Raw genomic sequence first — 27,517 nt, 5'->3', positions numbered from 1 at the left:
CAAAAGCTGCCCAGGCTTGCAGGCCACATCCAGTGCAAGCTGTGTCTTCTCTCCTCTGCAGATCAACATGCTGCTGCACTTCAAGAATGGGGCTGACGAGGAGGAGTGCCCAGTACCGGAAGACATCCGGGACGAACTGCTGGAATTCCACGCTGATTTGCTGTCTCACTGTGGTAAGGAGCACCTCTTCATTGCCCCTACCAGCCCTAAGCACACTAAAAGCCACTCTGCTTGATGCAGAGGAGTGCTGGGAAGACCAGCTGAGGAACCCCCAAGGGAACCCTGGTCTTACAGAACCAGATGAGGTGTGAAGAGGGCAGAGCAAAAACAGACAAGGCATCAGAGTCTCAGATTGCTTGGGAAGGACCCGGGCGAGGAGGAGCTGTGGGAAGGTGTGGACCTTCCGTCCTCACAACTGGCATTGGGGCAAGGTCTACTGGAAAGAGTTGCTGTGCTCACTAGGCCTGAGCTGTTTTGTTTCTTGGAATAAAGAGTTGACGTCACTGGCAGTTTCTGAGTTATTGCTGACCTGCTCCCCACACCTGCCCTAACATCAGGACACATTCGCACTATATATTTAAAGTGCTGTGATACCACTTTAAACAGTCAGGGCTTCCCCCAAGGAATCCTGGGAGTTGTAGTTTCCTAGGGGTGCTGAGAGTTCCATTTCGTAGATGTAAGCCACACCTTCCCCAGCTTATCCCTGTGGTGAATGTCAGCTAGAAGCTTGCATTGAAAATCCAAACGGCAAGTGTGAAGATGATGCGGATGCCAAGGTCCACACTTGCACAGTGTGTTCTTGTCCACACACCCTGGCTGGCTTGGGCACCAGACCGGTTTCCCCCATTTTTTGACACTTGCGCTCATTAGCTCTGCACATTCCCCAACAGGTATCCAATCGGAGGGTGAAGAAGAGGAGGAGGAGGAAGACACGTCCTTCTACCGGCGGCTGATGGGCTTAGTGGATAAGGTAACGAGCTTCCGCAAGAAGGAGGAGAAAACGGAGGAAGAGCAGCCTGCAGAAGAGGAGCCAAAACCCAGTAGGTGCAAGAGTGGAGTTGGGGAAGGAAGGGGGTGGTTAAGGGGCTACTTTGCTGAGAGTTATAGAGACGCGGGTGGCGCTGTGGGTTAAACCACAGAGCCTAGGACTTGCTGATCAGAAGGTCGGCAGTTCGAACGCCCCACAACGGGGTGAGCTCCCATTGCTCAGTCCCAGCTCCTGCCAACCTAGCAGTTCAAAAGCACAAAGTGCAAGTAGATAAATAGGTACCACTCCGGCGGGAAGGTAAACGGCGTTTCCGTGCGCTGCTCTGGTTCGACAGAAGCGGCTTAGTCCTGCTGGCCACATGACCCGGAAGCTGTATGCTTGCTCCCTCGGCCAATAAAGTGAGATGAGTGCCCCAACCCCAGAGTCGTCCACGACTGGACCTAATGGTCAGCGGTCCCTTTACCTTTACCCTGCTGCGAGTTGAGGATCATGGCCATGAGTCAGGAAGAAGCAGATTTCTTTAATGTTCTTAAGAAGTGTCCTTTGCCCGCTTCGTGACCTCCAGATGTTTTGCACTATAGCCTCTTATAGGCTGTCTAGTACAGGCTTCCTCAACCTTGGCCCTCCAGATGTTTTTGGCCTACAACTCCCATGAGCCCCAGCTAGCAGGACCCATGGTCAGGGATGATGGGAATTGTAGTCTCAAAACACCTGGAGGGCCGAGGTTGAGGAACCCTGGTCTAGTAGACCTCAGTTCTCCCTCTCCCCAACCATGCAGCCACCCTGCAGGAGCTGATCTCACACACCATGGTTCACTGGGCCCAAGAGTCTTTCATCCAGAGCCCGGAGCTGGTGCGGGTCATGTTCAGCCTTCTCCATCGGCAGTACGACGGCCTTGGGGAGCTAATCCGTGCCCTCCCCAAGGCCTACACCATCAACGCCAACTCTGTGGAAGACACTATGAGCCTGCTGGAGTGCCTGGGCCAGATCCGTTCACTGCTCATCGTCCAGATGGGGCCTGAGGAGGAGAACCTGATGATACAGAGTATTGGGTATGTGCCTCCACCCCTTCCTGTAGCCTCCTCCTTTATCCCACCCTGAAGCAGTCCCTCCATGCTCCCTGGGTTCCCGGCTCCTCCTCAAAGGGAACTGTTCACTCCAATGAGCTGCAGAAATACATTTCCATATTACTCAGCCATCTTGGTTCATCTTGTCTGGTACTGAGCTCTACAAGGTCTGAGGCAAGGATCCTTCCCTGCTGCCTGAGGCCCCTTCTCACTGGGTAACATCTGCTCTGTCCATGAGCTATGACCACCCCCACCCCCAACTTTTGACTCCTTCCCATTTGCGGGGACAGCATCCCTCTCTGAGGCTAAGTCCGCTCCATACATTTAAAGCACTACGATACCACCTTAATACCACTGGAGAGCCAGTGTGGTGTAGTGGTTAAGAGTGGTAGACTCGTAATCTGGGGAACCGGGTTCGCGTCTCCGCTCCTCCACATGGAGCTGCTGGGTGACCTTGGGCCAGTCACACTTCTCTGAAGTCTCTCAGCCCCACTCACCTCACAGAGCGTTTGTTGTGGGGGAGGAAGGGAAAGGAGAATGTGAGCCGCTTTGAGACTCCTTCGGGTAGTGATAAAGCGGGATATCAAATCCAAACTCTTCATCTTCTCTTCTTCTTAAACAGTCATGGCTTCCAAAGGATCCTGGGAGCTGTAGACTGTTAAGCATGCCCAGAGTTGTCCCCCTCAATAGATGTTTCTATTTTATTTAATATATGTAGGGTTTGGTGTCAGCGTTGCTTGTGCAGGTTCTCTGCTGTTCACTTGTGTTCCTTTGGTGGTGAGAGAGGTTGGGGTTGGCCTAGGGTGTGGTTATTCACTTGTGGTGGTCTTTGTTTTCGTGTGTGAGTGGGGTGGGTGGGTGTTTTGGATCAGGTTAGCCGTATTGATTTGTATGGTGTTGGTGGATTTTTGTCGTTGTCTTGTTGGGCTGTGTGTGTGATAAAGGGGAGCCATACCAGGGGGAAGGTGAACAGCGTTGTTCTTAAACCGAGGTACCACTGTATTCAGAAGCATTGACCATGGAGGCAGTGCATCGCTATCATGGCTACTAGCCATTGATAGTCTTACCCCCCTCCACGTATTTGTCCTACCCTCTTTTAAAGCCTTCCAGGGTGGTGGCCATTCTCTCAGCCTGAAGCTCTTCCCCTTAAACACTCACGACTCCCCTCTACTCCCACTTGCTCTGTCCCTTGCATCCTGGGCTTGCATTCTCCTCAGCACCTTGCACCCTTGTGTCTTCCCCTGGCAGCAACATTATGAACAACAAGGTCTTCTACCAGCACCCCAACCTGATGAGGGCTCTGGGCATGCACGAGACCGTCATGGAGGTGATGGTGAATGTGCTCGGAGGAGGAGATTCGAAGGTAAGGAAGCTTGCTTTCGGCTAGCACAGGCCCACATCTTCAAGGCTGCTCATGGCTGCACACACCCACCCAACAAAATTGATGGAGAAGGAGGAGGAAGAGGTGGTAGTGGTGGTGATGCGGTCTTCAGTGCAGGAGAGCGAGGGGGTCCATAACTGGATCAAATGCTTTCTGCCATTCTGTGAGGAGGGAGGCATGGTGCTGACCTGGAAAGCCCTAAACGGCCTCAGCCCAGTATACCTGAAGGAGTGTCTCCACCCCCATCGTTCTGCCCGGACGCTGAGGCCTTCTGGTGGTTCTCTCACTGTGAGAAGCATAGCTACAGGGAACCAGGCAGAGGGCCTTCTCGGTGGTGGCACCCGCCCTGTGAAACGCCCTCCCATCAGATGTCAAAGAGATAAACAACTACCTGACATTTAGAAGACATCTGAAGGCAGCCCTGTTCAGGGAAGTTTTTAATGTGTGACATTTTAAATGTATTTTTAATCTTTGTTGGAAGCTGCCCAGAGTGGCTGGAAAAACCCAGCCAGATGGGCAGGGTACAAATAATTTATTATTATTATTATTATTATTATTATTATTATTATTATTATTATTATTATTATTTAACATGTAGAGAGACAGCCACCATAATTGCTATATATAATACGTGGGTGGCGTTGTGGGTAAAAGCCTCAGCGCCTACGGCTTGCCGATCGAAAGGTCGGCGGTTCGAATCCCCGTGGCGGGGTGCGCTCCCGCTGCTCGGTCCCAGCGCCTGCCAACCTAGCAGTTCGAAAGCACCCCCGGGTGCAAGTAGATAAATAGGGACCACTTACCAGCGGGAAGGTAAACGGCGTTCCATGTGCTGCGCTGGTTCGCCAGATGCAGCTTTGTCACGCTGGCCACGTGACCCAGAAGTGTCTCCGGACAGCGCTGGCTCTCGGCCTCTAGAGTGAGATGGGCGCACAACCCTAGAGTCTGTCAAGACTGGCCCATACGGACAGGGGTACCTTTACCTTTAATACTTCAAAAAACAGAGTGGAAGAACTCACTGCTTCAATTCTTTTCCAACGCTGGAGCTTTTGAGGAACTCAAAGCTCTTATTTGATCAATTCCCACGGAAAGGGGAAGCACTGATAGCAGTTTGTCATGCATCACTCCTTCAGGCCATACAGTGGGACTATGAACTGCTTCATTATTGACAGGAAGGCACCCCATTTTTTAAAAAAAAGCTCCCTCCAAGTGAACACACACACACTCAGGGTGATTATTGTGGACTTGTGCACTGCAAGTGCGTGCAACAGCCATGCAATGCCGTCTTCGTCAAAACGTCACCCCATATTTCAGGAGAGGGGTGGGGCGGGTGAGATGGCAAAGCGGGTGTTTAGCAAAGCTGTTAAAGGAAGCCGCCTTGTCCCTTGCTGAGCAGGAGATCCGCTTCCCCAAGATGGTGACCAATTGCTGCCGTTTCCTGTGCTACTTCTGCCGCATCAGCCGCCAGAACCAGCGCTCCATGTTCGACCACCTCAGCTACCTGCTGGAGAACAGTGGCATTGGGCTGGGTGAGCAAGGGGGCTTTGGAGCAGGGTTGGGGGGGTGCAGTGGGGTTCCAGGGTGTGGAGGAACACAGCAGATATCAGGTGTCCAAAGATGGTGAGAATGGGCTTTTTTTGCGGTGGCTCCCCATTTGTGGAGTCTCGCCTGGTCCCTTCATTATGTATCTTTAGGTCCCCAGTAGAAATGTTTCTTTTTAACCAGGTGTTTGGCTGATGAACATAAATGTAGAAATATTCTCACACAGGTGAAATTTGCTCCTCCGTTTCCATGTGTGTCTGGTGTCAAAACTGAAGGGCAAAGCATTTTTTTTGGTCCTCTTCCACTGTTCTGAGAAATTCTGATTTAATGCTAGTTAAAACAAATTGGGGGGACGCGGGTGGCGCTGTGGGTAAAACCTCAGCGCCTAGGACTTGCCGATCGAAAGGTCGGCGGTTCAAATCCCCGCAGCGGGGTGCGCTCCCGTCGTTCGGTCCCAGGGCCTGCCAACCTAGCAGTTCGAAAGCACCCCCGGGTGCAAGTAGATAAATAGGGACCGCTTACCAGCGGGAAGGTAAACGGTGTTTCCGTGTGCGGCTCTGGCTCGCCAGATGCAGCTTTGTCACGCTGGCCACGTGACCCGGAAGTGTCTGCGGACAGCGCTGGCTCCCGGCCTCTAGAGTGAGATGTGCGCACAACCCTAGAGTCGGACACGACTGGCCCGTATGGGCAGGGGTACCTTTACCTTTAAAACAAATTGAGAAAGCATGTCACCCCGCAAATCTATCCATGCCTCTTTAGCAGGGAAGGATTAAACCCCATTTTGAAAAATTAAACGGTTGAATTTTTTATTTTTGCCTCTAAAACAGAGCTACCCAAGTTGTGCCATTCCAGCTACAACTTCTGAGGGCAGTGACTTCTCTGTCCCCTTTTTGTCAGGCCATGCTCTGCCCCTTGGGCCTTGAGTTCTGCCTGTTCTTACTGTTGGCTTTGCTCCTCTAGGCATGCGCGGATCCACACCCTTGGACGTGGCAGCTGCTTCTGTCATCGACAACAACGAGCTGGCTCTGGCCTTGCAAGAGCAAGACCTGGAGAAGGTAAGAGGCATGGTCAGAAAGTACCAAACAGGACTGGGTGGGTGGGTGGGTGGGTGTGGAGTGTGGCTAAGGACGGTTGTAAATAAAAAATTGCCCTTTTCCCTTATGGGGTATCCAAGAGCCCATATAGAGTCCTTACATAGGTTCCCTATTGGTAGGAGAGAATAACAGAGGCCAACCAGAGAATATTGAGAAGCAATGCAGCTAGTAAGCTTGATCTTTATTGATCTGTTGCAACAGGGTGCTCCCCTCACACGCAGGAGAGAGGAGGGACCCAGAAAAATGGCATGCAAGGCCTTATAAAGACTTTTGAAATTGCCACCCTGTAGATCAAGACCACCCCCAGAAACATCATACATACATCACAGAAGGGGTGTAACTACCCCTCAGATACATCACACCTACATCACAGAAAAGGCGGTCTAAAACAGAAATTTGAATATTGTTTTTCTCCTGTTGTTGTTTATCTCCTGTCTGGCAGGTTACTTGATTGGATTGCCTGCGGAGCCTGGCCAGTCTTTTGTAGTGATAAATACTTAGTTCCAAGCGCAAGACTGCTCCCCTTCCCCAAATTTGCCCCTCTCCTTTCTCCCTTCCCAAAACCATGATATTGCTGCCCTCCTCTCCATTTCCCTTAGCTCAGGGATCGCCAGCATCCTTCAGGTCTTCCTCTGCTGCCCACAAAGGCTTTCAACCCTGTCCCCGTGACGTGGCGAGAGGGTGGTCGCCTTTTCTCTTGTGACTGTATCATAGAGCTGAAATGGCAAGAGGGGCACTCCTTAACACTTCCTCTTTCCCCTCTATGTGCTTTTCAAGGTGCACGTGAATTCATTTAACCCAGATCGCTTGGGAAAGTGAAGCGTGTGTGTTCTTTCTTTCTGTCATTCAGGGAGATAGGGGAGAGAAGAGACAGTGGCGTAGCGTGGGGGGTGCAGGGGGGCGGGCCACACCGGGCGCAACATCTGGGGTTAGGGCAAATCCATTGGTTAGGGGGCGCAAATCCATGGGTTAGGGGGCGCAAATCCACGGGTTAGGGGGCACAAATTACTTGCCTTGCCCCGGGTGCTGACAACCCACGCTACGCCACTGAGAAGAGATGAGAAGTGGTGGCACCCAAGGCAGTGGTGCAGAAATCCAAATGGGGCCTAAAAACATCGCCGGCTTCCCCCTTATCGTTTATTATGAGTTTGGATTTGATATCCCGCCTTTCACTCCCTTTTAAGGAGTCTCAAAGCGGCTAACATTCTCCTTTCCCTTCCTCCCCCACAACAAACACTCTGTGAGGTGAGTGGGGCTGAGAGACTTCAAAGAAGTGTGACTGGCCCAAGGTCACCCAGCAGCTGCATGTGGAGGAGCGGAGACGCGAACCCGGTTCCCCAGATTACGAGACTACCGCTCTTAACCACTACACCACACTGGCTTTTCATCATTTATTAAATTTCTATACTGCTCTTCATCCAAGAATGACAGGGCGATTTGCAATATAAAAACACAAAAATGCATGCTATAATAACAGGCAAAAACATTACCCCTCTCCAGTTTAAAAGGCCGTGGATTGTTTAATTAATCTTTTTGCCTGGTACCTAAAGATATTGCAATGAAGGCACCTGGTGAGTCTCCTTGGGGAGAACATTCCACAAGTGGGGAGCCACTGCAGAAAAGGCCCGTTCTTGTGTTGCTGCCCTCTGGACCTTTTGCAGAGGAAGCACACAAAGAAGGGTGTGAGATTGTGATTGTAGGGTCTGGGTCAGTTCATATGGGAAGCGGCAGTTCCCTTAGCTGTTCCTTGCCTTCACAGCAGCAGCAGCCTAGGCAGCCTTTTTGTCCAGTATTGAGGGAGTAAACTCCTCTGCGGTTGCTTAGCAACTGCATCCACCTCTCTACCTTTCCTGGGCAGCGATGCTGGAGCTAGCTATTTAAAGGTCATAAATGACGCCAGGATCAATACACATCCTGTCCACTGTCGAATGCAGTTTGCCTCTGAATGCCAGAAATAGCAGAAGTATGGAGTGTTTGTTCTACTTATATGAGCTTCTGGTTTGCTACTGTGAGAATAGGATGCTGGACTGGATGGGATCCAGCTAAAGGACTCCTCTTCCGTTTTTCTTGCCTATTGATTTCATGAATGCAGACCTGTCACTCATGTGCAGTTACTTATTGTGTGGTTTGTGAGTCTTTTCAGTTACCGTATTTTTCGCTCTAAAGGGCGCACCGGACCATAGGGCGCACCTAGTTTTTGGGAGGGAAATAAAGAAAAAAATATTTATTCCCCCCCCCCCCAGCCCCAAAGAGCAAAGAAGCCAAGACAGCCATCCCGCTGGCTGTCTTGGCTTCCTCTTTAGCCACGCACAACCTCTCCAGCCGGGAGAGGCTGCGCGCGGCTTCATTTTTAGCTGCGGGGCTGGGGCGGAGGAAGCCCGAGCTTCCCCTGACCCCAGCCCCCAGAACAGGTCCAGGAGCGGCGGCAAGTGCTGGGGATAGCTGCCCGAAGCCTGGCAGGCTCTGAAAGCTTGTGGATAGCTGCCTGAAGCCGGGGTGCGCAGCGCTGCACTCCCCGGGCTTCGGGATGCAGGCTGCTATCCACAAGCCTTCGTACCCTGGCGGGCACTCCCGCCGCACTCTGAAGGCTTGCAGATAGCTTCCTGAAGCCTGCATTCGCCCCATAGGACGCACACACATTTCCCCCTCATTTTTGGAGGGGGGAAAGTGCGTCCTATAGAGCGAAAAATACGGTAGTTATGAGCCTAGCCTTTTTTTCAGTCCAGGGAAATGAGGGTGAATTATCCCAGTCTTGAATCTGGTCCTCCACCATTTTGCTCCATCGGGGTGGATGCCCTGTGGATAAAGGCATGGAAGGACTGGAGCTTTGCCATCAAGCCTTGCACTCTGCCTTGCTTCCCCAGGTGGTGACGTACCTAGCCGGGGCCGGCCTCCAGAGCTGCCCCATGCTGCTCTCCAAGGGATACCCCGACATTGGCTGGAACCCCTGTGGAGGCGAGCGTTACCTCGACTTCCTGCGCTTCACTGTCTTCGTCAACGGTGAGCTTTGGCGGTCGGTGGGCTCTTAACACTGGTGGTTACACAGATAATTCAGGGTCCAGAAGAGCAAGTCCACTCTTCATCACTCGTGACCCAGAAAACACAGCTGGCTGTATTATTTCACTCACCCGGTCTGCCTTCCTCTGGCATCAGTGTCTTCAAAATGGCGGGTTCCCAGAATGGAGGAGTCACTGCTAAATTTGGATATAGGTATCACTGTGTTGGTGTTGCACTGGAGCAGCATCTGGTAACCTGGAGTCCCCACCAGTTGTCCTCCAAAACATCTGGAAGGCACCAGGTTGGCAAAACCTGCACAGGACGAAGGTTGCTGCAGATTTCATTAGGTGGACCCGGGGTTAATTTTGGGGGGAAACAAGTGATTGACGAAAGAGATGAGGCATGTTTATAATTCTTAGAACCCTGGCTAGCCAGTGGGCCACATCAGCCCCAACAGATGTCACAGACCAGCCTTTCTTTCCCCCTCCAATATCCCTTCCAAGACTTCAACCAGATTCTGAGCTGGCACTGGGCACACCCCACATATTTCTAAACCTTGTGCCACAACCGTAAGAAATACAGTGGTACCTCGGGTTACAGACGCTTCAGGTTACAGACTCCACTAACCCAGAAAAAGTACCTCAGGTTAAGAACTTTGCTTCAGGATGAGAACAGAAATCGTGCTCCGGCGGCGCAGTGGCAGCAGGAGGCCCCATTAGCTAAAGTGGTGCTTCAGGTTAAGAACAGTTTCAGGTTAAGAACGGACCTCCGAAACGGATTAAGTAATTAACCTGAGGTACCACTGTATAATCCTTACTTTGTGGAAGCAAGTCAAAGCTGAAATAACGAAGAAAGTAGAGTTTCCACCAGGTGTTTCTGTGTCAAAAATATACGGAACTAGGATGCCTGCTTGCTTCGGTTACCAAGCCTACCTGTGCACCAACCCCTTTGCCAACCCCCCTTCCCTTATGACCCCCATCCCTTTACACCTCCCTTCCAGTTTGTCCAGACCTCCCCTCCCAGCTCTCCCCAACTCCTTCCCCTTCATCTCACCTCTCTAGGTGGCAATGCAAATTGCAACATGACGACAGCCTTACAATTTTATGTGTATATGCAGAAACCTTCCTCCCTGTCCCCGTTCATGCAACGTTCTCCCTTCTTCCCCGCAGGCGAGAGTGTGGAAGAGAACGCCAACGTGGTGGTTCGCTTGTTGATCCGGCGCCCTGAGTGTTTTGGCCCCGCCCTACGGGGTGAAGGTGGCAATGGGCTGTTGGCCGCCATTGAGGAGGCCATCCAGATCTCGCAGGATCCTGCCCGCGACGGGCCGACGGTCAAGAAAGATCGCCGCCGGGAGCTGTGCGTGAAGGGAGGGGCGAGGGAGCTGTGCATGCTGACGGGGAGGGCAGGCTCATTGAGTAATTTGGGTGGGCAGGGCATAGAGTTAACAGACACATTCCAGGGATGCAGACCCCATCCTTGAACCAGAGGGTATACAGCCCAGTTCATAGGAACATAGAAGCAGGCCCTATACTGAATCAGACCATTTTTGCATCTACCGTATTTTTCGCTCCATAAGATGCACTTTTTTCGCTCCATAAGACGCACCTATAAAGTAAGGGGAAATGTGAGTGCGTTTTATGGAGTGAATGGCGCTGCGCAGAGAGGTAGAGGTGCGCAGCGCCCCTTCAGCGAAGCAGGAGGAGGAACGGAGCCCCTTCTATTCCTCCTCCCGTGTCGCTGAAGGGGCGCTGCGCAGCTCTCCTTATCTGCGCAGCGCCCCTTCAGCGACTTACCTGTCCTGTGAAGCCGGAGGAGGAACAGAAGGGTCTCCTTCTGTTCCTTCTCCAGCTTCGCTTGAAGTGGCGCTGTGCAGAGAGGGATAACTGTGCAGCGCCCCTTCAGTGAGGCACCTGTCCTGGCTTCTGCCTTAGCCTCTTCCGGGCAGGGGGAGCCTTCATCCCGCTGCCCTGAAGAGGCTTGGCGCTGTTATCCCAGAAGCCAGAACAGCCACACAGTATCCCAGAAGCCAGATCCCTCTTGCTGTTCTGGCTTCTGGGATTCAATCCCCCCCCCCCTTGTTTTTCTCCCCACAAAACTAGGTGCGTCTTATCGTCTGGTGCATCCTATGGAGTGAAAAATACGGTAGCTCAGTACTGCCTACACTGACTGGCAGTGGCAGTTTGGCCTAGGAAGATTCCTAGCCTACCTGGAGATGCTGTAGATTGAGCATGGGACCTTATGCATGCATAGTACATGCGCAGCCACTGAACTATAGGTCTTAGCCTGGAGATATATATGAAGCAGCCTTATGCCAAGTCCGACACCTGGTCCATCTGACTCTGTGTTGTCTACACTGGCTGGCAGTGATTCTCCAGGACATTCCCAGGGATTGAAGATGCCAGGGACAGTCTGCCTGCAAACAGGTGGCAGCGCCACAGAGCTGCACCCCTTTCCAATTTAACAGCTCCTGTTAAACTGGGACGGGCTGGAAAGGATGGTGAAGGCAGAGGCAAAATTGTTCTGTTTCTCCAGGAACAGCAAGAGGAGCAGAGGCTCCCTTGTTGCTCAGCGCATTGAGCAGAGGAGCAGTGTGTGACCTGCTCCAGCTTATCTCTCTTGTTGAAAAGGTGCCTTGCTAGCTAGCGCACAAGTCAAATACTTGCCTGACAACTATCTGCCTTGGTAGCTCAGTCAGTGGAGCATGAGGCTCTTAATCTCAGAGTCGTGGGTTCGAGTCCCAACACGGGGCAAAATATTCCTGAATTGTAGGGGGTTGGACTAGATGGGCCTTGTGGTCCCTCCCAGCTCTACAATTCTATGAGTCTGTGACGCTTTCCCAGGTTCCCTCACTACAGGCCTGAGTCCCTGCAGAGAGCTGTTCCAAACAACCTTCCCACACTTCTGCACATGCTCAGCGTGTGCTCTGGGGTTGCGGCGCTCATCTCGCTTTACTGGCCGAGGGAGCCGGCGTACAGCTTCCGGATCATGTAGTCAGCATGACTAAGCCGCTTCTGGCGAACCAGAGCAGCGCACAGAAACGCCGTTTACGTTCCCACCGGAGTGGTACCTATTTGTCTACTTGCACTTTGATGTGCTTTCGAACTGCTAGGTTGGCAGGAGCAGGGACCGAGCAACTGGAGCTTAACCCACACACCACCCGCGTCCCCCTGATTTCTTAGCTCAATTAAAAAATTCCCTTCTCCCTTTCCCTCTCCACTTCACTTCCCCTCCGCCTTCAGGAGGACTGGAGCCTTGATCTGTTTTTGTGTGTGGTTTTTTTCAGTGTAAAAGCTAAGAATTCGGGTTGTTGGCAGTGCCACAATATTCAAAGCCAGGGGTAGGCAACCTAAGGCCCATGGGCCACAAGTGGCCCATGGGGGTCATTTATCCGGCCCATGAGCTGCCCGCTTGGTGAGTCCCTGCGCACTGCACTAAACCAGCACAGTGCAGAACGGGGACTCGCTTCCACAGCGCCGGAAATCACATCTGCGCAGATGCCGGAAATCGTTTCTGCGCAGACTCCACCACCGGATATCGCGCACGCGCAATATCCAGCGATGGAGTCTCCGCTGGAGTGAGGGGTCTCCGCTGGAGTGAACTGGCCCAGGCAAGGTAAACCTTGCTGATCCCTGTTCTAAGCTGATGGCCGCATTCTGCACTCTGCTGACATAGTGACCACTTGCCCGAGCTCACTGGCTGCAGCTTCATTTTCACACACACTTCGTGACAAGTATTCATTCCTTTTCCCTACTCTCACGTTTGTTTTTTTGTTTGTTTGTTTGTTTGTTTGTTTAGGGGTAGAGCTTCATTATTTTGCCCCTCCCCCCATGCTCCCTACCTTCACTGCATGAATGGCTGATGCTCCCTCTTCCCTTTTCCTACTCTCTCTCTCTCTCTCTTTTTCTTTCTCTACCAGATTTGGGGGAGAGGAATCCCACGAGGAGAACCGGGTGCATTTGGGCAACGCAATCATGTCCTTCTATGCCGCCCTCATCGATTTGCTGGGGCGCTGCGCCCCTGAGATGCATGTAAGCAGCACCGCTCCACTCCCTTCACTGTCTGCATTGCTAGAGATAGCCCACTTTAACCCCCTCCCAAAAAACCCCCCACAACATTTCACCTTGCACTGATCCCACCTACCCTCCAGCACAGTCCTCTGCTGGCTCTCAACCCCCCCCCCCCAATCATCCTTTCTTCCAAAGTGGGCATTGGATCAGGTCCCTAACCAACTGGCTCCTCCTCACGCCTTGCCTCCTTCTATCCCAACAGCTCATCCAGGCCGGAAAAGGCGAAGCCCTCCGAATCAGGGCCATCTTGCGCTCCTTGGTGCCCCTGGAGGATCTTGTGGGGGTCATCAGTCTACCTCTGCAGATCCCATCGTTTGGCAAAGGTACGGTGGCCGGGCGGGACCTCTCCTGGTCCAGAGAACCTTCCGGGCCCTTCCGGAACCTTCCATGTGCAATTGCTGCTCCTTCCTCTGCCTGCCTTGCTTTCCCAAACCCCAACCGGCTTCCAGAAGCCTGGCTTTCTCTCTCTCCTCCACCTGCTAATGTTCTTCTCTTGCCCATGCGTAGATGGCAGCGTTGTCGAGCCCAAGATGTCCGCGAGCTTTGTGCCTGACCACAAGGCACCCATGGTGTTGTTCCTGGACCGGGTCTACGGCATCGACAACCAGGACTTCCTTCTCAGCGTGCTGGAGGTGGGCTTCTTGCCGGACATGAGAGCCGCCGCCTCATTGGACACGGTGAGTGCTGGGATAGGAAGGGATGAATACTATTGGCTGGGAATCACATGAGGGGGAGACTGCTGCTTGGGGGCTTCTCATTGGGGCATCTGGCTGGGCACTATGAAATCAGGATGCTGGACTTTCTTTGTGTTATGTACTGAAGTTCTCACCCTGGGCCAGCAGGGGGATACTGTAGATAGTTATGCAAATAAGACAACGCAGTGATTCTTCAAACAGCTCTTGTTTATTCACAGGCCAGAACAGAACTGAACTGAACTGAAGGGTTCAGTCAGCCTGCTTATATAGAGCTCCAGTACAACATAACTGTAACAATTTTCTGTAACTATCCAATCACTGAACGTCACTTTCGATCCCTTATTTGCATATGTGGACCTGAACTATCTACAGTATCCCCCTGCTGGCCCAGGGTGAGAACTTCAGTACATAACAACATTCTACTCATGTAAAAACACACTGATTCCCAGACCGTCCATGGCCAGGATTTAGAATATGATTGGGCCAGATCCGGCCCCTAGGCCTAGGTCAAAGAGCCACAATTTCCCCTTAGTTTTTAGGAGGCAAAAAGTGAGTCTTATAGAGCAAAAAATACGGTACTTAAAAATCTACTTTATATATAACGAAATCAGATCAATATTTTCTGCACTAAGAAATGCAAACGGACAGGCCCTTCTCCTCTCCCACGCTTCTGAATTTTTCCTTTCTCCCGCCGCAGGCTGCCTTCAGCACCACGGAGATGGCGCTGGCCATGAATCGCTACCTGTGCCTGGCAGTGCTGCCGCTCATCACCAAGTGTGCCCCCCTTTTCGCTGGCACTGAGCACCGGGCCATCATGGTGGACTCCATGCTGCACACCATCTACCGGCTGTCACGGGGGCGCTCCCTCACCAAAGCGCAGCGTGATGTCATTGAAGAGTGCCTCATGGCGCTGTGCAGGTATTGAGGGGGGGCCCTAATTTCAGGGTAGACCTTTTATGTCCTGGGTTACCGGAAGCACTGCCTTCACGTCCTTCGGGGTCCTTCTTGAATGCCCGCCCTTAAGATCAGTTAGGTAAGGTAAAGGTAAAGGGAACCCTGACCATTAGGTCCAGTCGTGGCCGACTCTGGGGTTGCGGCGCTCATCTCGCTTTATTGGCTGAGGGAGCCGGTGTACAGCTTCCGGGTCATGTGGCCAGCATGACTAAGCCGCTTCTGGTGAAACCAGAGCAGCGCACGGAAACGCCATTTACCTTCCCGCCGGAGTGATACCTATTTATCTACTTGCACTTTGACGTGCTTTCGAACTGCTAGGTTGGCAGGAGCAGGGACTGAGTAACAGGAGCTCGCCCCGTCGCGGGGATTCGAACCGCCGACCTTCTGATCGGCAAGTCCTAGGCTCTGTGGTTTAACCCAAGATCAGTTAGGTAGGTGAATGTAAATGATGACGGGGACTTCTCAGGGTGGCCCCAAAACTATGGAACACCATTCCAACAGGTGAACAACTTGCCTCTTCGACTCTGGAAGCTGGGCAGACCTTAAATTCCTTCTTCGTCATGTCTGCTTCTCGTATTAAGCTGCACACATGTGTTCTGTTCTCGCAAGACCCTGGGGTTAGACTCCCCTTCTTTGGGGAATGAGACTGGGGATTCAGATTGGGAGGAGGAATTCAGAGGAGGAAGCATTTGCACAAGAGGAGCTCACAGAGCTAGTGTTTAAGAGCAGTGGATTCGTAATCTGGGGAACTGGGTTTGATTCCCTGCTCCTCCACATGCAGCTCACAGAGTGTTTGTTGTGGGGGAGGAAGGGAAAGGAGAATGTTAGCCGCTTTGAGACTCCTACGGGTAGTGATAAAGCGGGATATCAAATCCAAACTCCTCCTCTTCTTCTTCCCCTCCGGTCCATTGCATTGCACCAATGCAACCTGAGTCTTCCTCGTTGCACTGGAGTAAACGACGGCTGGAGAAAGCTCTGCCCCTTTAAAAAAGAGAGACAGAAAATTGGGGGGGGGGGAATGAGACAGAGGTGGTGTATAAAGCTTGGTCTGAGAGTGACTGCTGTTGAAGCAACATCTAAGCTTCGCTCTCACTCATTTTTCAAGGTGAGCCCTGTATGGAGCTGTCCAGGGTACTTTTGTCCTGATTTGCCTCTGCTAAGGTCAATGCTCACATCAGGACCTGTTGTGACTATTTCTCTCTCTCCTTCCTATGCTATAGTTCTGTCTCTCTGCCTCTATATATGCTCTAACTGCATCTGGATCTATATGGCCTTTGTCTCTATCTGGCTAGTCTCAGCTGATGTTCCTTCTGAGGAAGCTCCATACAAATACACTTAAGAGGTTGACCAGGTGTCAGAACCATCATTCCTATAAGCCGCCCTACCCCTGCTCCTTAATATTTTTGGTCCCCCAAACACGGAATTTCATTGCGGGCTACTTTTCCAGGTATATTAGACCCTCCATGCTCCAGCATCTCCTGCGCCGGCTGGTATTTGATGTGCCCATCCTCAATGAGTTTGCAAAGATGTCTCTGAAGGTGAGCAGTGCATGTGTGCGGAGGGGATGTTGTTATATGGAACACACCAGGCTGTCTGCAGCAGCTTTTGCCAACCTGGACAGACTAGTTACAAACGAACAAATTGCATATCGACGCAAATTAAGAATGGATAAATATGAAGAAATCTGGAAGGATTACTTAAGAGATAAGGCGGAAAGTAGGGGGAGGAGAGGTGGGGAAATATTGTTAAAAAGGTGTAGTTATAGGTATATCAGCACTAAAATCTGAATTGTTAAATTGTGTTATTGTGGTTTTTGTTGTATGTGTTTTTTGTGGTTGCTGTTTGTATTGATAAAATGATTAAATAAATTGAAAAGAAGCTCAAAAAAACAAAAAACCCTGGTGCCCTCCAGGTGTTTTGGACTACAGCTCCCATCAGCCCCAGCTAGCATGGCTGCGCTGGTTTGAACCAATGGGACTTGTAGTCTAAAACTTTGGGAGGGCACCAGGTTGGCAAAGGCTGGTCTGGAGGATGAAGGGAATTGTGTTCTTGACGGGAAGCCCCTCTCCCTGCTGACTCCTTTTCTCCACCCTGCCCAGCTCCTGACCAATCATTACGAGCGTTGCTGGAAGTACTACTGCCTTCCCACTGGCTGGGCCAACTATGGGGTCACCTCTGAGGAGGAGCTTCACCTGACCCGGAAGCTGTTCTGGGGCATTTTTGAGTCTCTGTCCCACAAGGTAAGCAGTTGTACCTAACTTTGATCTTAAGTAGGATCCATTGGGTCAGCCTGGGAATTGGGTGATGTGTGAAGTGTTTTGCAGTAAAATAAGACACAATATAAAATGCAGAAAATTACACACCACACCAAACAAAGCCATTTCTATGATGGTACGATGATTATTAAAGGTGGCACTGTGGTCTAAACTACTGAGCCTTTGGGGCTTGCCGATCAGAAGGTCGGCGGTTCGAATCCCCGCAATGGGGTGAGTTCCCATTGCTCTGTCCCAGCTCCTGCCTTCCTAGCAGTTCGAAAGCACACCAGTGCAAGTAGATAAATAGGTACCACTGCGGTGGGAAGGTAAACGGCGTTTCCGTGCACTGTTGTTTCCGACACAGTGTTCCGTTGCGCCAGAAGCAGTTTAGTCCTGCTGGCCACTTGACCTGGAAAGCTGTCTGCGGACAAATGCTGGCTCCCTTGGCCTGAAAGCGAGATGAGCGCTACAACCCCATAGTCGCCTTTGACTGGACTTAACCTTCCAGGGGTCCTTTACTTTTTTTACCTTACAATGATTATTCCATAAAATGACAGAGGGAGCCTGGTCCCAAGCTGTATAAGGCCTTATATACCAATAATAAAATATTTAAAGTCTCTTCCTGTGCCCTACTATGTGACCAGCCTTCAGGCTGACTGGCTCAAGCATTTAGCCTGCTGGAGCTGGCCTCTGACCTTTGGCTCCCAGCTGATCTGTCTCCCTCTTTCCTGGCTGCCCTTGGCTATGAGTGTCTGTCAGCGGAGGTTACAGCCAAGGGCAACTCAGTTGGGAGGGTGGGGAATGGCCAGGAATGTGGGTCTTCTTCTTTTCTGTCTGCCACTTCACCCTACCGCTGCTTCTCTCCTTCACGGTGCCCAGAAATTTGACCCTGACCTGTACAAGCTTGCCATGCCCTGCCTGTGTGCCATCGCAGGGGCCCTCCCCCCTGACTACGTGGATGCCAGCTATTCATCCAAGACAGAGAAGAAGGCGTCTGTGGATGCTGAGGGCAACTTCGACCCCAAGCCTGTGGAGACCCTCAAGTGAGTGATGTTTAAGTAATAATAATAATAATAATAATAATAATTTATTATTTATACTCCACCTATCTGGCTGGGTTTCCCCAGCCACTCTGGGTGGCTTCCAACAGAATATTAAAATACAATAATCTATTAAACATTAAAAGCTTCCCTAAACTGCGCTGCCATCAGATGTCTTCTGGTAGTCTGGTAGTTGTTCTTCTCTTTGACATCTGGTGGGAGGGTGTTCCACAGGGCGGGTGCCACCACCAAGAAGGCCCTCTGCCTGGTTCCCCGTAACTTAGCTTCTTGCAACAAGGGAACTGCCAGAAGGCCCTTGGCACTGGACCTCAGCGTCCGGGCAGAACGATGGGGGTGGAGACGCTCCTTCTCAGTGCAGAAGGACGCACATGGCGTAGTGGTTAGGATGCCGATTCAAATCCCTGTTTGGCCGCGAAGCTCACGCTAGTCATCATCTCTCAGGCCTAACCTACCTCACAGGGCTGTTGTGAGGAGCAAAACGGGGAGGACGTGTATATCACTTGTAGCTCCTTGAAGGAAAGGCGTGAGATCTGTGGCGTAATAAAGATAAACGTAAACGTTAGCAGGCTTGCTGAGGTAATGCCAGTGAAGGGATAGACAATGAACCTTTAGGGAAAGATTGAAAGAGGGGAAGAGGGATTTAGCCTTTCTGTCAGGAGCTTGTCCTACACTCGAGTAGGATCCTGGTCACATGCCCGACTGGCATGTTCTCTCCCTCCTGGTCGATCGTTCGGGAGCTTCAAAAGCTTTCTTCAGCCCGAACATCACAGCGACCGATGCCAACAGACACCGGCACACTTAGGGATCCGCAGAGTCTGCGCAGTTCGCGTGACAGACCTCAGCAACTCAGCATTTTGGCTAATCTACTTTATTTACATATAAACACACACGGAGCAGCGCCGCATCATGGCTCTCTCTCTCTCTAGCATCAGACAGCAAAGAGAAAAAGAACAAAGGACTATAGTCCCACTTCACGGAACACAGTAACACAAACATCCTGTCTCCATCACTTCCCACTCTGTGGAGTCAAAACACACACCGTCATGTGATAGACAACAATCCCATGACTGCAATCATGGAGCAGGAATTCTAACACTTTCTGCTCCTTGCTAAAAACGCCCTCTAACTCTTTCAGTATTTCCTTCTTCCCCTGGATTTATTCCAGCGCCGAGAGTGGGCGGGGATGATTAAACGTTGCCGGGCCGGGTATGGTTACTGCTCCTGCCTGTCACTTCTCCCCTGTAACTGCCCAGCCTCGCATCTGATGAAATTGTTCTTTCTTGCAGCGTCATCATTCCTGAGAGGCTGGACTCTTTCATCAACAAGTATGCTGAGTATACCCATGAGAAGTGGGCCTTTGACAAGGTAAGGAGCCTCCAAGTGACCCCCCCCCCCCCACACACACCTTCCAAGCTCCAGGAAGATGAGGCTCTCTGCCTCACTCTGCTTGGAAAGAAATGGATATGATACCATTTGATCTCCCACTTGCAGATTCAGAATAACTGGTCGTTTGGGGAGGTGGTCGACGAAGAGGCCAAGACCAACCCCATGCTGCGCCCTTACAAAACTTTCTCGGAAAAGGTAAATATTGTACTCTGTAGAAGCCGGGAAGAACCTTTTGACTCCCAAGTCCAGTTGTGACTCCCGAGTCCAGTTGCAAGCTAAGGGCAAATGTCGCAGAATTCTGACGCTTGACAGACCAACTGAATCTGAAATTTAGAATTTTAGACCAAAAGAAAATGCATAATAATAATAATAATAATAATTTTTATTTAAATCCTGCCCTCCCCAGCCGAAGCCAGGCTCAGAGCGGCTAACAGTAAAATGATAAAACATTCTAAAATCATTTCATTATACAGTGGTGCCCCGCAAGATGAATGCCTCGCAAGACGGAAAACCCGCTAGACGAAAGGGTTTTCCATTTCTGAGTTGCTTCGCAAGACGATTTTCCCTATGGGATTGCTTCGCAAGACGAAAATGTCTTGCGAGTTCCTGCAGGGTTTTTTTCCTTTCCCCCCCTTTTTCCCAAGCCGCTAAGCCGCTTATCAGCTGATCCGCTAAGCCTGTTAAGCCGCTAATAGCGCTAATCCGCTAAGCCGCTAATGGGCTTGCTTCACAAGACAAAAAAACCGCAAGACGAAGAGACTCGCGGAACGGATTCTTTTCGTCTTGCGAGGCACCACTGTAAAATTAATTCCAATCAAATTAATGGCAACCATTGGGCTAGAAGTTCTGTGAAGATTGCCAAAGGAGGGAGTCAGGCTGTGCCTTGGCCAAAGGGATTTTGGCACTGTCCATCAGACTAAACCTTCTAAGCATTTTAAAGCAGAAATAATTATTCAGGTAGCAGATGAATATTTTGTATCATTAAAATGTCAGGAATCCAGCTGGTTACAAGATTAGGAATGTTATAACAGTTTCAAATGAAGAGATGAAAATTGGATTTCTTGCTTGCAGATATATATTTTTAATGTATTTTTATTAAAGATTTTCTTGGTTTACAAAAGTATGTGCAATGTCTCTTTTTTTCAAGTTACATTTTTTTACAGATCGGTTTCATTTGTTGAGACGTTAGTGTTACATTAGGAAGAAAAGGGGGGAAGAGGTGGAGGGGGGAATGGTGAGTGGGGATGGAGATTTGACTTTGAAATATTCAGTTGGCTATCAATCACCTTGTTAGAGAGCTCTCCTCTTATGTGGCCAGACTGGACCATAATAGCCATCTCAGGATGTAATGGGGCACCACAGCTTACCATATTTACTTGAGTCTAATGCGCCATCAAATCTAACGCGCACCTTAATTTTCGCAACCTAATTTGGCCAAAAAAAGGTGAGCATTAGATTTGATTGGTAATTCTTCGCCATAGTCCTTTTTCTCCTTCTCTGTCCAAAATTTAACATGATGTTTCCCTTTCTGTAGGATAAGGAAATTTACCGCTGGCCCATCAAGGAGTCTCTGAAGGCCATGATCGCTTGGGAATGGACTGTTGAGAAGGCCCGGGAGGGCGAAGAGGAGAAGACCGAGAAGAAAAAGACTCGCAAGATCTCACAAACAACCCAGGTTTGTCCCGAAGTGTCTTAGGAGGAGAAAAAACATCTGGGGGTTGGAACTAAGGGGAAATACTACATGTTTCTTGCCCTGAATGCTTTTTTCTTTTATGAAAAGCCCCTTGGGAGGCCACAATTTTGAGAGGGTTGTGTGGGTTCTTAACCCCCTTTCCTATTTCCTCCTTCTGTCACGGTCCGGTTCACGGGCGATCAAAGTCCCGGCTGGGGACGTCGGGACTGGGGGCAAGATGGCGGGGTGGGAGCAGGAACGGGAGTTCAGAAGCCGGGAGTCAGGAAGCCAAGAGTCCGAGGGTCAGAGAGCCGGGAGTCAAGAAGCCAAGGGTCCAAGGATCAAGAAGCAAGGAGTCACAAAGTCAGGGGTCCGAGGATCAAGAAGCAAGGAGTCACAAAGTCAGGGGTCCGAGGGTCAAGAAGCAAGGAGTAACGAAGTCAGGGGTCTTAGGATCAAGAAGCAAGGAGTCACAAAGTCAGGGGTCCGAGGGTCAAGAAGCAAGGAGTCACGAAGTCAGGGGTCCGAGGGTCAAGAAGCAAGGAGTCAAGGAACCAAACGCAGCAAGGTAGGGAACGTCTTGCTCTGGCAAAGAGCTGAGGGGGAAATGCTGACCTTATATCCCTTCCCGGCTCTTGCCACCAGGTGCTTTGAGTTACCAATCGGCCTCACCTGTGTGGCCGTACCTTGCCTCTTCAGAACAAACTTAGGAAGGCCCCAGTCCTGCAGAGTCCTATTGGTCACAGGTCCCGGCTCCTGCACGCACACCTGACACCTTCTGTACTATTTTTTATCCTGAGAGGTTCACCAGGGGGGTTTCTTGTCCTTTTGCTACTGCAAAAGCAATGGCGTCCAGTGAGCGGTCTTTGTTCTTATGTGTCCCCCCTTAGACCTATGACCCCAGCCATGGCTACAACCCGCAACCCATTGACCTTTCTGGAGTGACCCTTTCCAGGGAACTGCAGGTGAGTGAGCACAAAGCAGAGCGGGAAAATTCCTCAGTCATCATAACTTACCCAAATATATAATTTCTGCCACTTTTGACCACGTCTTCTCCTCGCCCCACCGCTGGTCTCTCTCCACAGGCCATGGCAGAGCAGCTGGCTGAGAACTACCACAACACCTGGGGGCGCAAGAAGAAGCTGGAACTGGAAGCCAAAGGTGAGATTCTGCATCTTCTTCTTTTTGCCTTTCCTTTTATCGGAGGCTGTTGTTCTCTCCCCTTTCCCCCCTCCCAGCAGGCTTCATGCCTCCTCTTTCTCTCTCTCTCTCCCCCCCCCCAGGGGGTGGCACCCATCCCCTGCTGGTGCCTTACGATACGCTGACGGCCAAGGAGAAGGCCCGAGACCGAGAAAAGGCCCAGGAGTTGCTCAAATTCCTCCAGCTTAATGGCTATGCAGTGACAAGGTGAGCCTGGAAGGAGACGCGGTGGGGTGGGTGGGCGAGATCGCGCACACACACATGCACAGTGATGACATGTTCTGTATAAAAAAGGAAAAAGATGGGGGAACGTACGCTACATGCTCTAGGGCAGGCACCCCCAAACTTGGCCCTCCACCTGTTTTGGGACTGCAATTCCCATCATATACAATTGGGAATACAATTCCAGTATATTCCAGTATTCCAGGAATACAATTCCAGTATATCTGAAGGAGCATCTCCACCCCCCATCGTTCTACCGAGACACTGAGGTCCAGCACCGAGGGCCTTCTGGCGGTTCCCTCACTGCGAGAAGCCAAGTTACAGAGAACCAGGCAGAGGGCCTTCTCGGTGGTGGCACCCGCCCTGTGGAACGCCCTCCCACCAGATGTCAAAGAGAACAACAACTACCAGACTTTTAGAAGACATCTGAAGGCAGCCCTGTTTAGGGAAGCTTTTAATGTTTGAGGCATTACCGTATTTTAATAATGTGTTGGAAGCTGCCCAGAGTGGCTGGGGAAACCCAGTCAGATGGGCGGGGTATAAATAATAAATTATTATTATTATTATTATTATTATTATTATTATTATTATTATTATCCCTGACCACTGGCCCTGTTAGCTAGGGGTGATGGGAGTTGTAGTCCCAAAACAGCTGGAGGGCTGAGTTTGGGGATGCCTGCTCTAGGGATAACCACCCTGCCTGTGGGATTTGCGCTAGCTGCTAATCTGCTACTGGGTCAAGTTCAAGGTATTGGTGGTAACATTTAAATCCCTATACTTACTAATGTATGATCTGGTTGAAATTATTAAATAACAATAAAGCCAGTTTAACCAGTTTAGGGTTTTACCACAGACAGTCCCTTTTTGCAACTCATTATAGGGGAGGAGGGTCAGGAAGGATTTCACAGCACCCCTAGCAATTATCTGCTTTATTTTATTTAGCAAAATTTATATGCTGCTTTGTAATTTTTTTATTTAATCCCTTAAGTAGTTTACATAAAATGGTCTAAAATATCCATTAAGAAAATAGTGATGGAACAGACTATAATAGCGCCAACATTTTAAAAAAAGAAAGCAGAAATATATGCACGGATGCACACACAAACACATTATGCTTTGCCTCTTTTGAAAACCTGGCTTCTCTGGGGTCCCCAGATGTTGTTGTGCTACAACTCCTATCATCTGCAGCACATCTGTAGTCAGAAGGGCCACTTCTGGTTAAAAAAACCAGAAGCGTTTTTACTTGGTATTATAGGTCAGGACATTAATAGGCAAGATGTTAAATTGTTTTTATATGCAACAACTGAGGCAAGAGTATTGTTAGCCCAGAAATGGAAACAAGAAGAAATTCCATCGAAAGAAGAATGGCAGACGAAATTAACGGACTATGCAGAATTGGACAAAATGACAGGAAGGATTCGAAACCTGCGGGACCAGAGATTTACAGAAGATTGGAAGAAGTATATGAATTATTTGAAGAGCAACTGTAATCAACAAATTGCGCTAGTAGGACTACAAGAAGTTTTGTAAGGAGAAATATACAAAGTGTTACAAAGTAGGAAAAGATAGAGATATTGGTTATGAGTTTGAAATGTAACAGGGAAGATAAGAAATACATACTGAGAGATTAGACTGGAAATTTTTCAGAGAGGATTGATGGAAGTCAAAAGTTTGAATAAGATGTAAAAGTATGTTTAATTGCTGTTGAAAATGATATGTTAAAAAAACTGATAAATATATATATATATATATAGAGAGAGAGAGAGAGAGAGAGAAGGGCCAGCAGTTGGGGATGATAGGAGTAGTAGTCCAACAACATCTGGGGACCCAAGGTGGTCGAGAGTACCAGCAAAAACCTGTCTCACTATCTCCGCCTTCTGTTTATCTCTCGCAGGGGGCTGAAGGACATGGAACTGGACACATCGTCCATTGAGAAGCGGTTTGCCTATGGGTTCCTGCAGCAGCTGCTGAAGTGGATGGACATCTCTCAGGAGTTTGTGGCCCACCTGGGTAAAGGAGCTGTGAATATGTCCCCCCCACCCCTGGAACCTGTGAGGAGCTACACACGGACCCCTGTAGCGCTCCAGACCTCCAGGGACCCTGTAGGTGGGGAAGAAGAGAGCTTTAGAATGAGCTGTTTCAGCTCACTTAGGATGGGAATGGAGACTATTGTAGCAAAGCCAGTTGAGCCAGAACTCCGGGATTCTGTTCTCAGTTCTGGGAAGGGGACAGCAGTTAAAGCATGTTAGTGTATAGGGATAAGGACACATGGATTCGCTTTGTCAAATGCGGTTGGGAAGTGTGAGTCTGCATTGCGTTCTGTTTTGAAGCTTTGGGCTCATCCTCACTGTGCTTTCTAGGCAAAGGTCTATGTCCAAGTGCTTCCCCTGCTTTCCCCAGGGGGAAAAACACACTCTTTAATGCTGAATTGCAACAAATGGCAAATCAGGTCTTCTACGGATTGCCATTTGCTCCGACTCAACAGTAAAGAGCATAAAGCGTTGGGACCCGCGCCTAGAAGCATGGCACAGAATGAAGTCTGGATGAGCCTTTTACTGATCGCTGGGCAAAGACCAAACCGTTTTGGAATGCATCCAACCAGTCCTTGTTTTTGGCTGGGATTCAGCACCATACCACCAAATTCGGACTGACCTGTTGCCCTTGCGCAGCAAACTCACTCTCTCACCCCCAGAGCAGGATTTTTTTTGGTGCACTGGGGTAACTGGCTTGACACTATGTCACCTTATCTTGCTGCAAAGGAATCGGGATTAATACTCAATAAATAAATAACTCAAACCACCCTGCGAACTTTGTGCTAACCAGGCAGGACGAATGCTCAGTAAGTCACCTGTCTGGAAGCCAGCTCCTTTTCTCAATTGCTCAGGGTTAGGGACACGGGTGTGCATTTGTTGCATGTGAGTGTGCCTTATCCCTCCCGCTTCTCACACCTTGGTGGAACTCACTGGGATTCTTCCTGCTTCAGACGCCGTGGTAAGCAGTGGCCGGGTGGAGAAATCCCCTCATGAACAAGAGATCAAGTTCTTTGCCAAGGTAAGTCGACCTTTCTCTCTTCCTCTTTGCCTTGGGGACTGGGGATGCTCCCTAAACAGAGCATCAGCTGTACTTAGTGAAGTTGGTGAATTCCATCGGAACTGAAAACAGGAGCAGTGACTTGCACGTTTGCCATGTGGGGATGTTTAGGGAAGCCAGAGAGGATATATTATTTTATGATATCCTTCCTAACTTGCGTCAGCAAGTTCTATAACTTAGCAGAGTTGTTAAACAACCCCCCTTTTAAATTACGCAGTGGAAGTGTTCTGGGCCCATAACCCTTTGTGAGGGGGAAATAAAAAAATTCCTTCCAGTAGCACCTTAGAGATCAACTAAGTTTGTTATTGGTATGAGCTTTCGTGTGCATGTATATTATTTTATGATATCCTTCCTAACTTGCGTTAGCAAGTTCTATAATTTAGCAGAGTCGTTAAACAATCCTCCTCTTAAATTACACAGCGGTTAGCTAGTTGCAGGCTCGTCTGAGCCTCACTATTTAGGATTCCTGGTACGACCCCTTTTTATATCCCTCCTAAAAGAATAGACACGGCCAGCTGATTAAAGTTAGCATAAAACTAGTTTACTTACAATCATCCAGTTCACAATAAGATTCCTGAGGGCAGACTTAATTTACAGAACAACATATATCTATGTGAATAATCCCCTAAGGGAAATAGTCTCAAGTGACTGCGACTCAGCAGTCACTTCTCCTAACTCTTCGGAAGACAAAATGGAGAACAAGAAGAGCAGAACATGGAGGCCGTGTGCTCCTCTGTCCAAGAACAGGCCCACCCCCACATTCAGTCACATGCAAAGGAAGTCTGTCCCAGCTCAGGAGGAACTAGCAAGTTTTCTCCTGAGTGATACAAAGCATTCCCCAGCATGTGCATTGTAGGAATGTTGTATTTGACTGCAATACGTTTTTACATCCCACACGCAAGAGGTCAGGAACGGAAAGCACAAAAGCGAATACAAATTGTGTCCACTGTTGTTTCAATTTAAACCTGCAAACGTCACATAAATAATCACATTTATTCACTATGTCGTTTTTGACGTTTCCCTCTTCATATCGTGGCAGTGAGTGGCATAAAAACCAACAACGAAATGACCTTTGTAAAGCAAGTACAGTGGTACCTCGGGTTACATACGCTTCAGGTTACAGACTCTGCTAACCCAGAAATAGTACCTCGGGTTAAGAACTTTGCTTCAGGATGAGAACAGAAATCGTGCTCTGGCGGCGCAGCAGCAGCGGGAGGCCCCATTAGCTACAGTGGTGCTTCAGGTTAAGAACAGTTTCAGGTTAAGAACGGACCTCCGGAACGAATTAATTACTTAACCCGAGGTACATGGGGATGAATCCGACGTAATGCTAAGGAGCTGGTCTCATTAGCACAAGGGTTTCTGCTCGCCCGATGGAACAAATCCCCCCTCTCCCTCTGCCCTGTGCTGTTCTGGGGGTAATTCCAGCCACCACCACCCCAGACCAGTGGGGAGGAGAGAGGTGACTGCCTCTTTGTCCTAGCAGACATTCTTGAGTTTAAACCCGGCCCAAAATACATCACAAACCTGCACCTCATCTTAGTAAAGGTAAAGGTACCCCTGCCCGTACGGGCCAGTCTTGACAGACTCTAGGGTTGTGCGTTCATCTCACTCTAGAGGCCGGGAGCCAGCGCTGTCTGCAGACACTTCCGGGTCACGTGGCCAGCGTGACGAAGCTGCTCTGGTGAGCCAGAGCCGCACACGGAAACGCCGTTTACCTTCCCGCTAGTAAGCGGTCCCTATTTATCTACTTGCACTTAAGAGTGCTTTCGAACTGCTAAGTGGGCAGGAGCTGGGACTGAACTACGGGAGCGCACCCCGCCGCGGGGATTCGAACCGCCGACCATGC

At 50.0% G+C, this 27,517-nt stretch overlaps 1 protein-coding gene across 16 annotated transcripts in view; it reads left to right on the top strand.

Annotated features, from left to right (window-relative positions):
- The window catches only part of RYR1 (ryanodine receptor 1), a 210,868-nt gene that overhangs the window by 100,907 nt on the left and 82,444 nt on the right, over positions 1-27,517 (top strand). For all 16 annotated transcript variants that reach the window (XM_077932307.1, XM_077932302.1, XM_077932316.1 and 13 more), the window contains 23 exons: positions 62-173; positions 891-1,040; positions 1,767-2,040; positions 3,304-3,418; positions 4,830-4,962; positions 5,936-6,030; positions 8,934-9,069; positions 10,236-10,422; positions 12,983-13,094; positions 13,336-13,456; positions 13,641-13,810; positions 14,526-14,746; positions 16,230-16,320; positions 16,882-17,022; positions 17,917-18,080; positions 19,385-19,463; positions 19,590-19,679; positions 21,019-21,159; positions 22,047-22,121; positions 22,242-22,317; positions 22,440-22,563; positions 24,473-24,588; positions 25,562-25,629. In XM_077932307.1, coding sequence (XP_077788433.1) covers positions 62-173; positions 891-1,040; positions 1,767-2,040; positions 3,304-3,418; positions 4,830-4,962; positions 5,936-6,030; positions 8,934-9,069; positions 10,236-10,422; positions 12,983-13,094; positions 13,336-13,456; positions 13,641-13,810; positions 14,526-14,746; positions 16,230-16,320; positions 16,882-17,022; positions 17,917-18,080; positions 19,385-19,463; positions 19,590-19,679; positions 21,019-21,159; positions 22,047-22,121; positions 22,242-22,317; positions 22,440-22,563; positions 24,473-24,588; positions 25,562-25,629 — 2,991 coding nt within the window. The remainder of the gene's footprint in view (positions 1-61; positions 174-890; positions 1,041-1,766; positions 2,041-3,303; positions 3,419-4,829; positions 4,963-5,935; positions 6,031-8,933; positions 9,070-10,235; positions 10,423-12,982; positions 13,095-13,335; positions 13,457-13,640; positions 13,811-14,525; positions 14,747-16,229; positions 16,321-16,881; positions 17,023-17,916; positions 18,081-19,384; positions 19,464-19,589; positions 19,680-21,018; positions 21,160-22,046; positions 22,122-22,241; positions 22,318-22,439; positions 22,564-24,472; positions 24,589-25,561; positions 25,630-27,517) is intronic.

This window comes from Podarcis muralis, chromosome 7, assembly GCF_964188315.1.
Source record: "Podarcis muralis chromosome 7, rPodMur119.hap1.1, whole genome shotgun sequence".
In the NCBI taxonomy this organism is placed as follows: domain Eukaryota; kingdom Metazoa; phylum Chordata; class Lepidosauria; order Squamata; family Lacertidae; genus Podarcis; species Podarcis muralis.
Note: the sequence above shows the minus strand (reverse complement) of the source record. Positions and strands in the feature narration are given on the sequence as shown.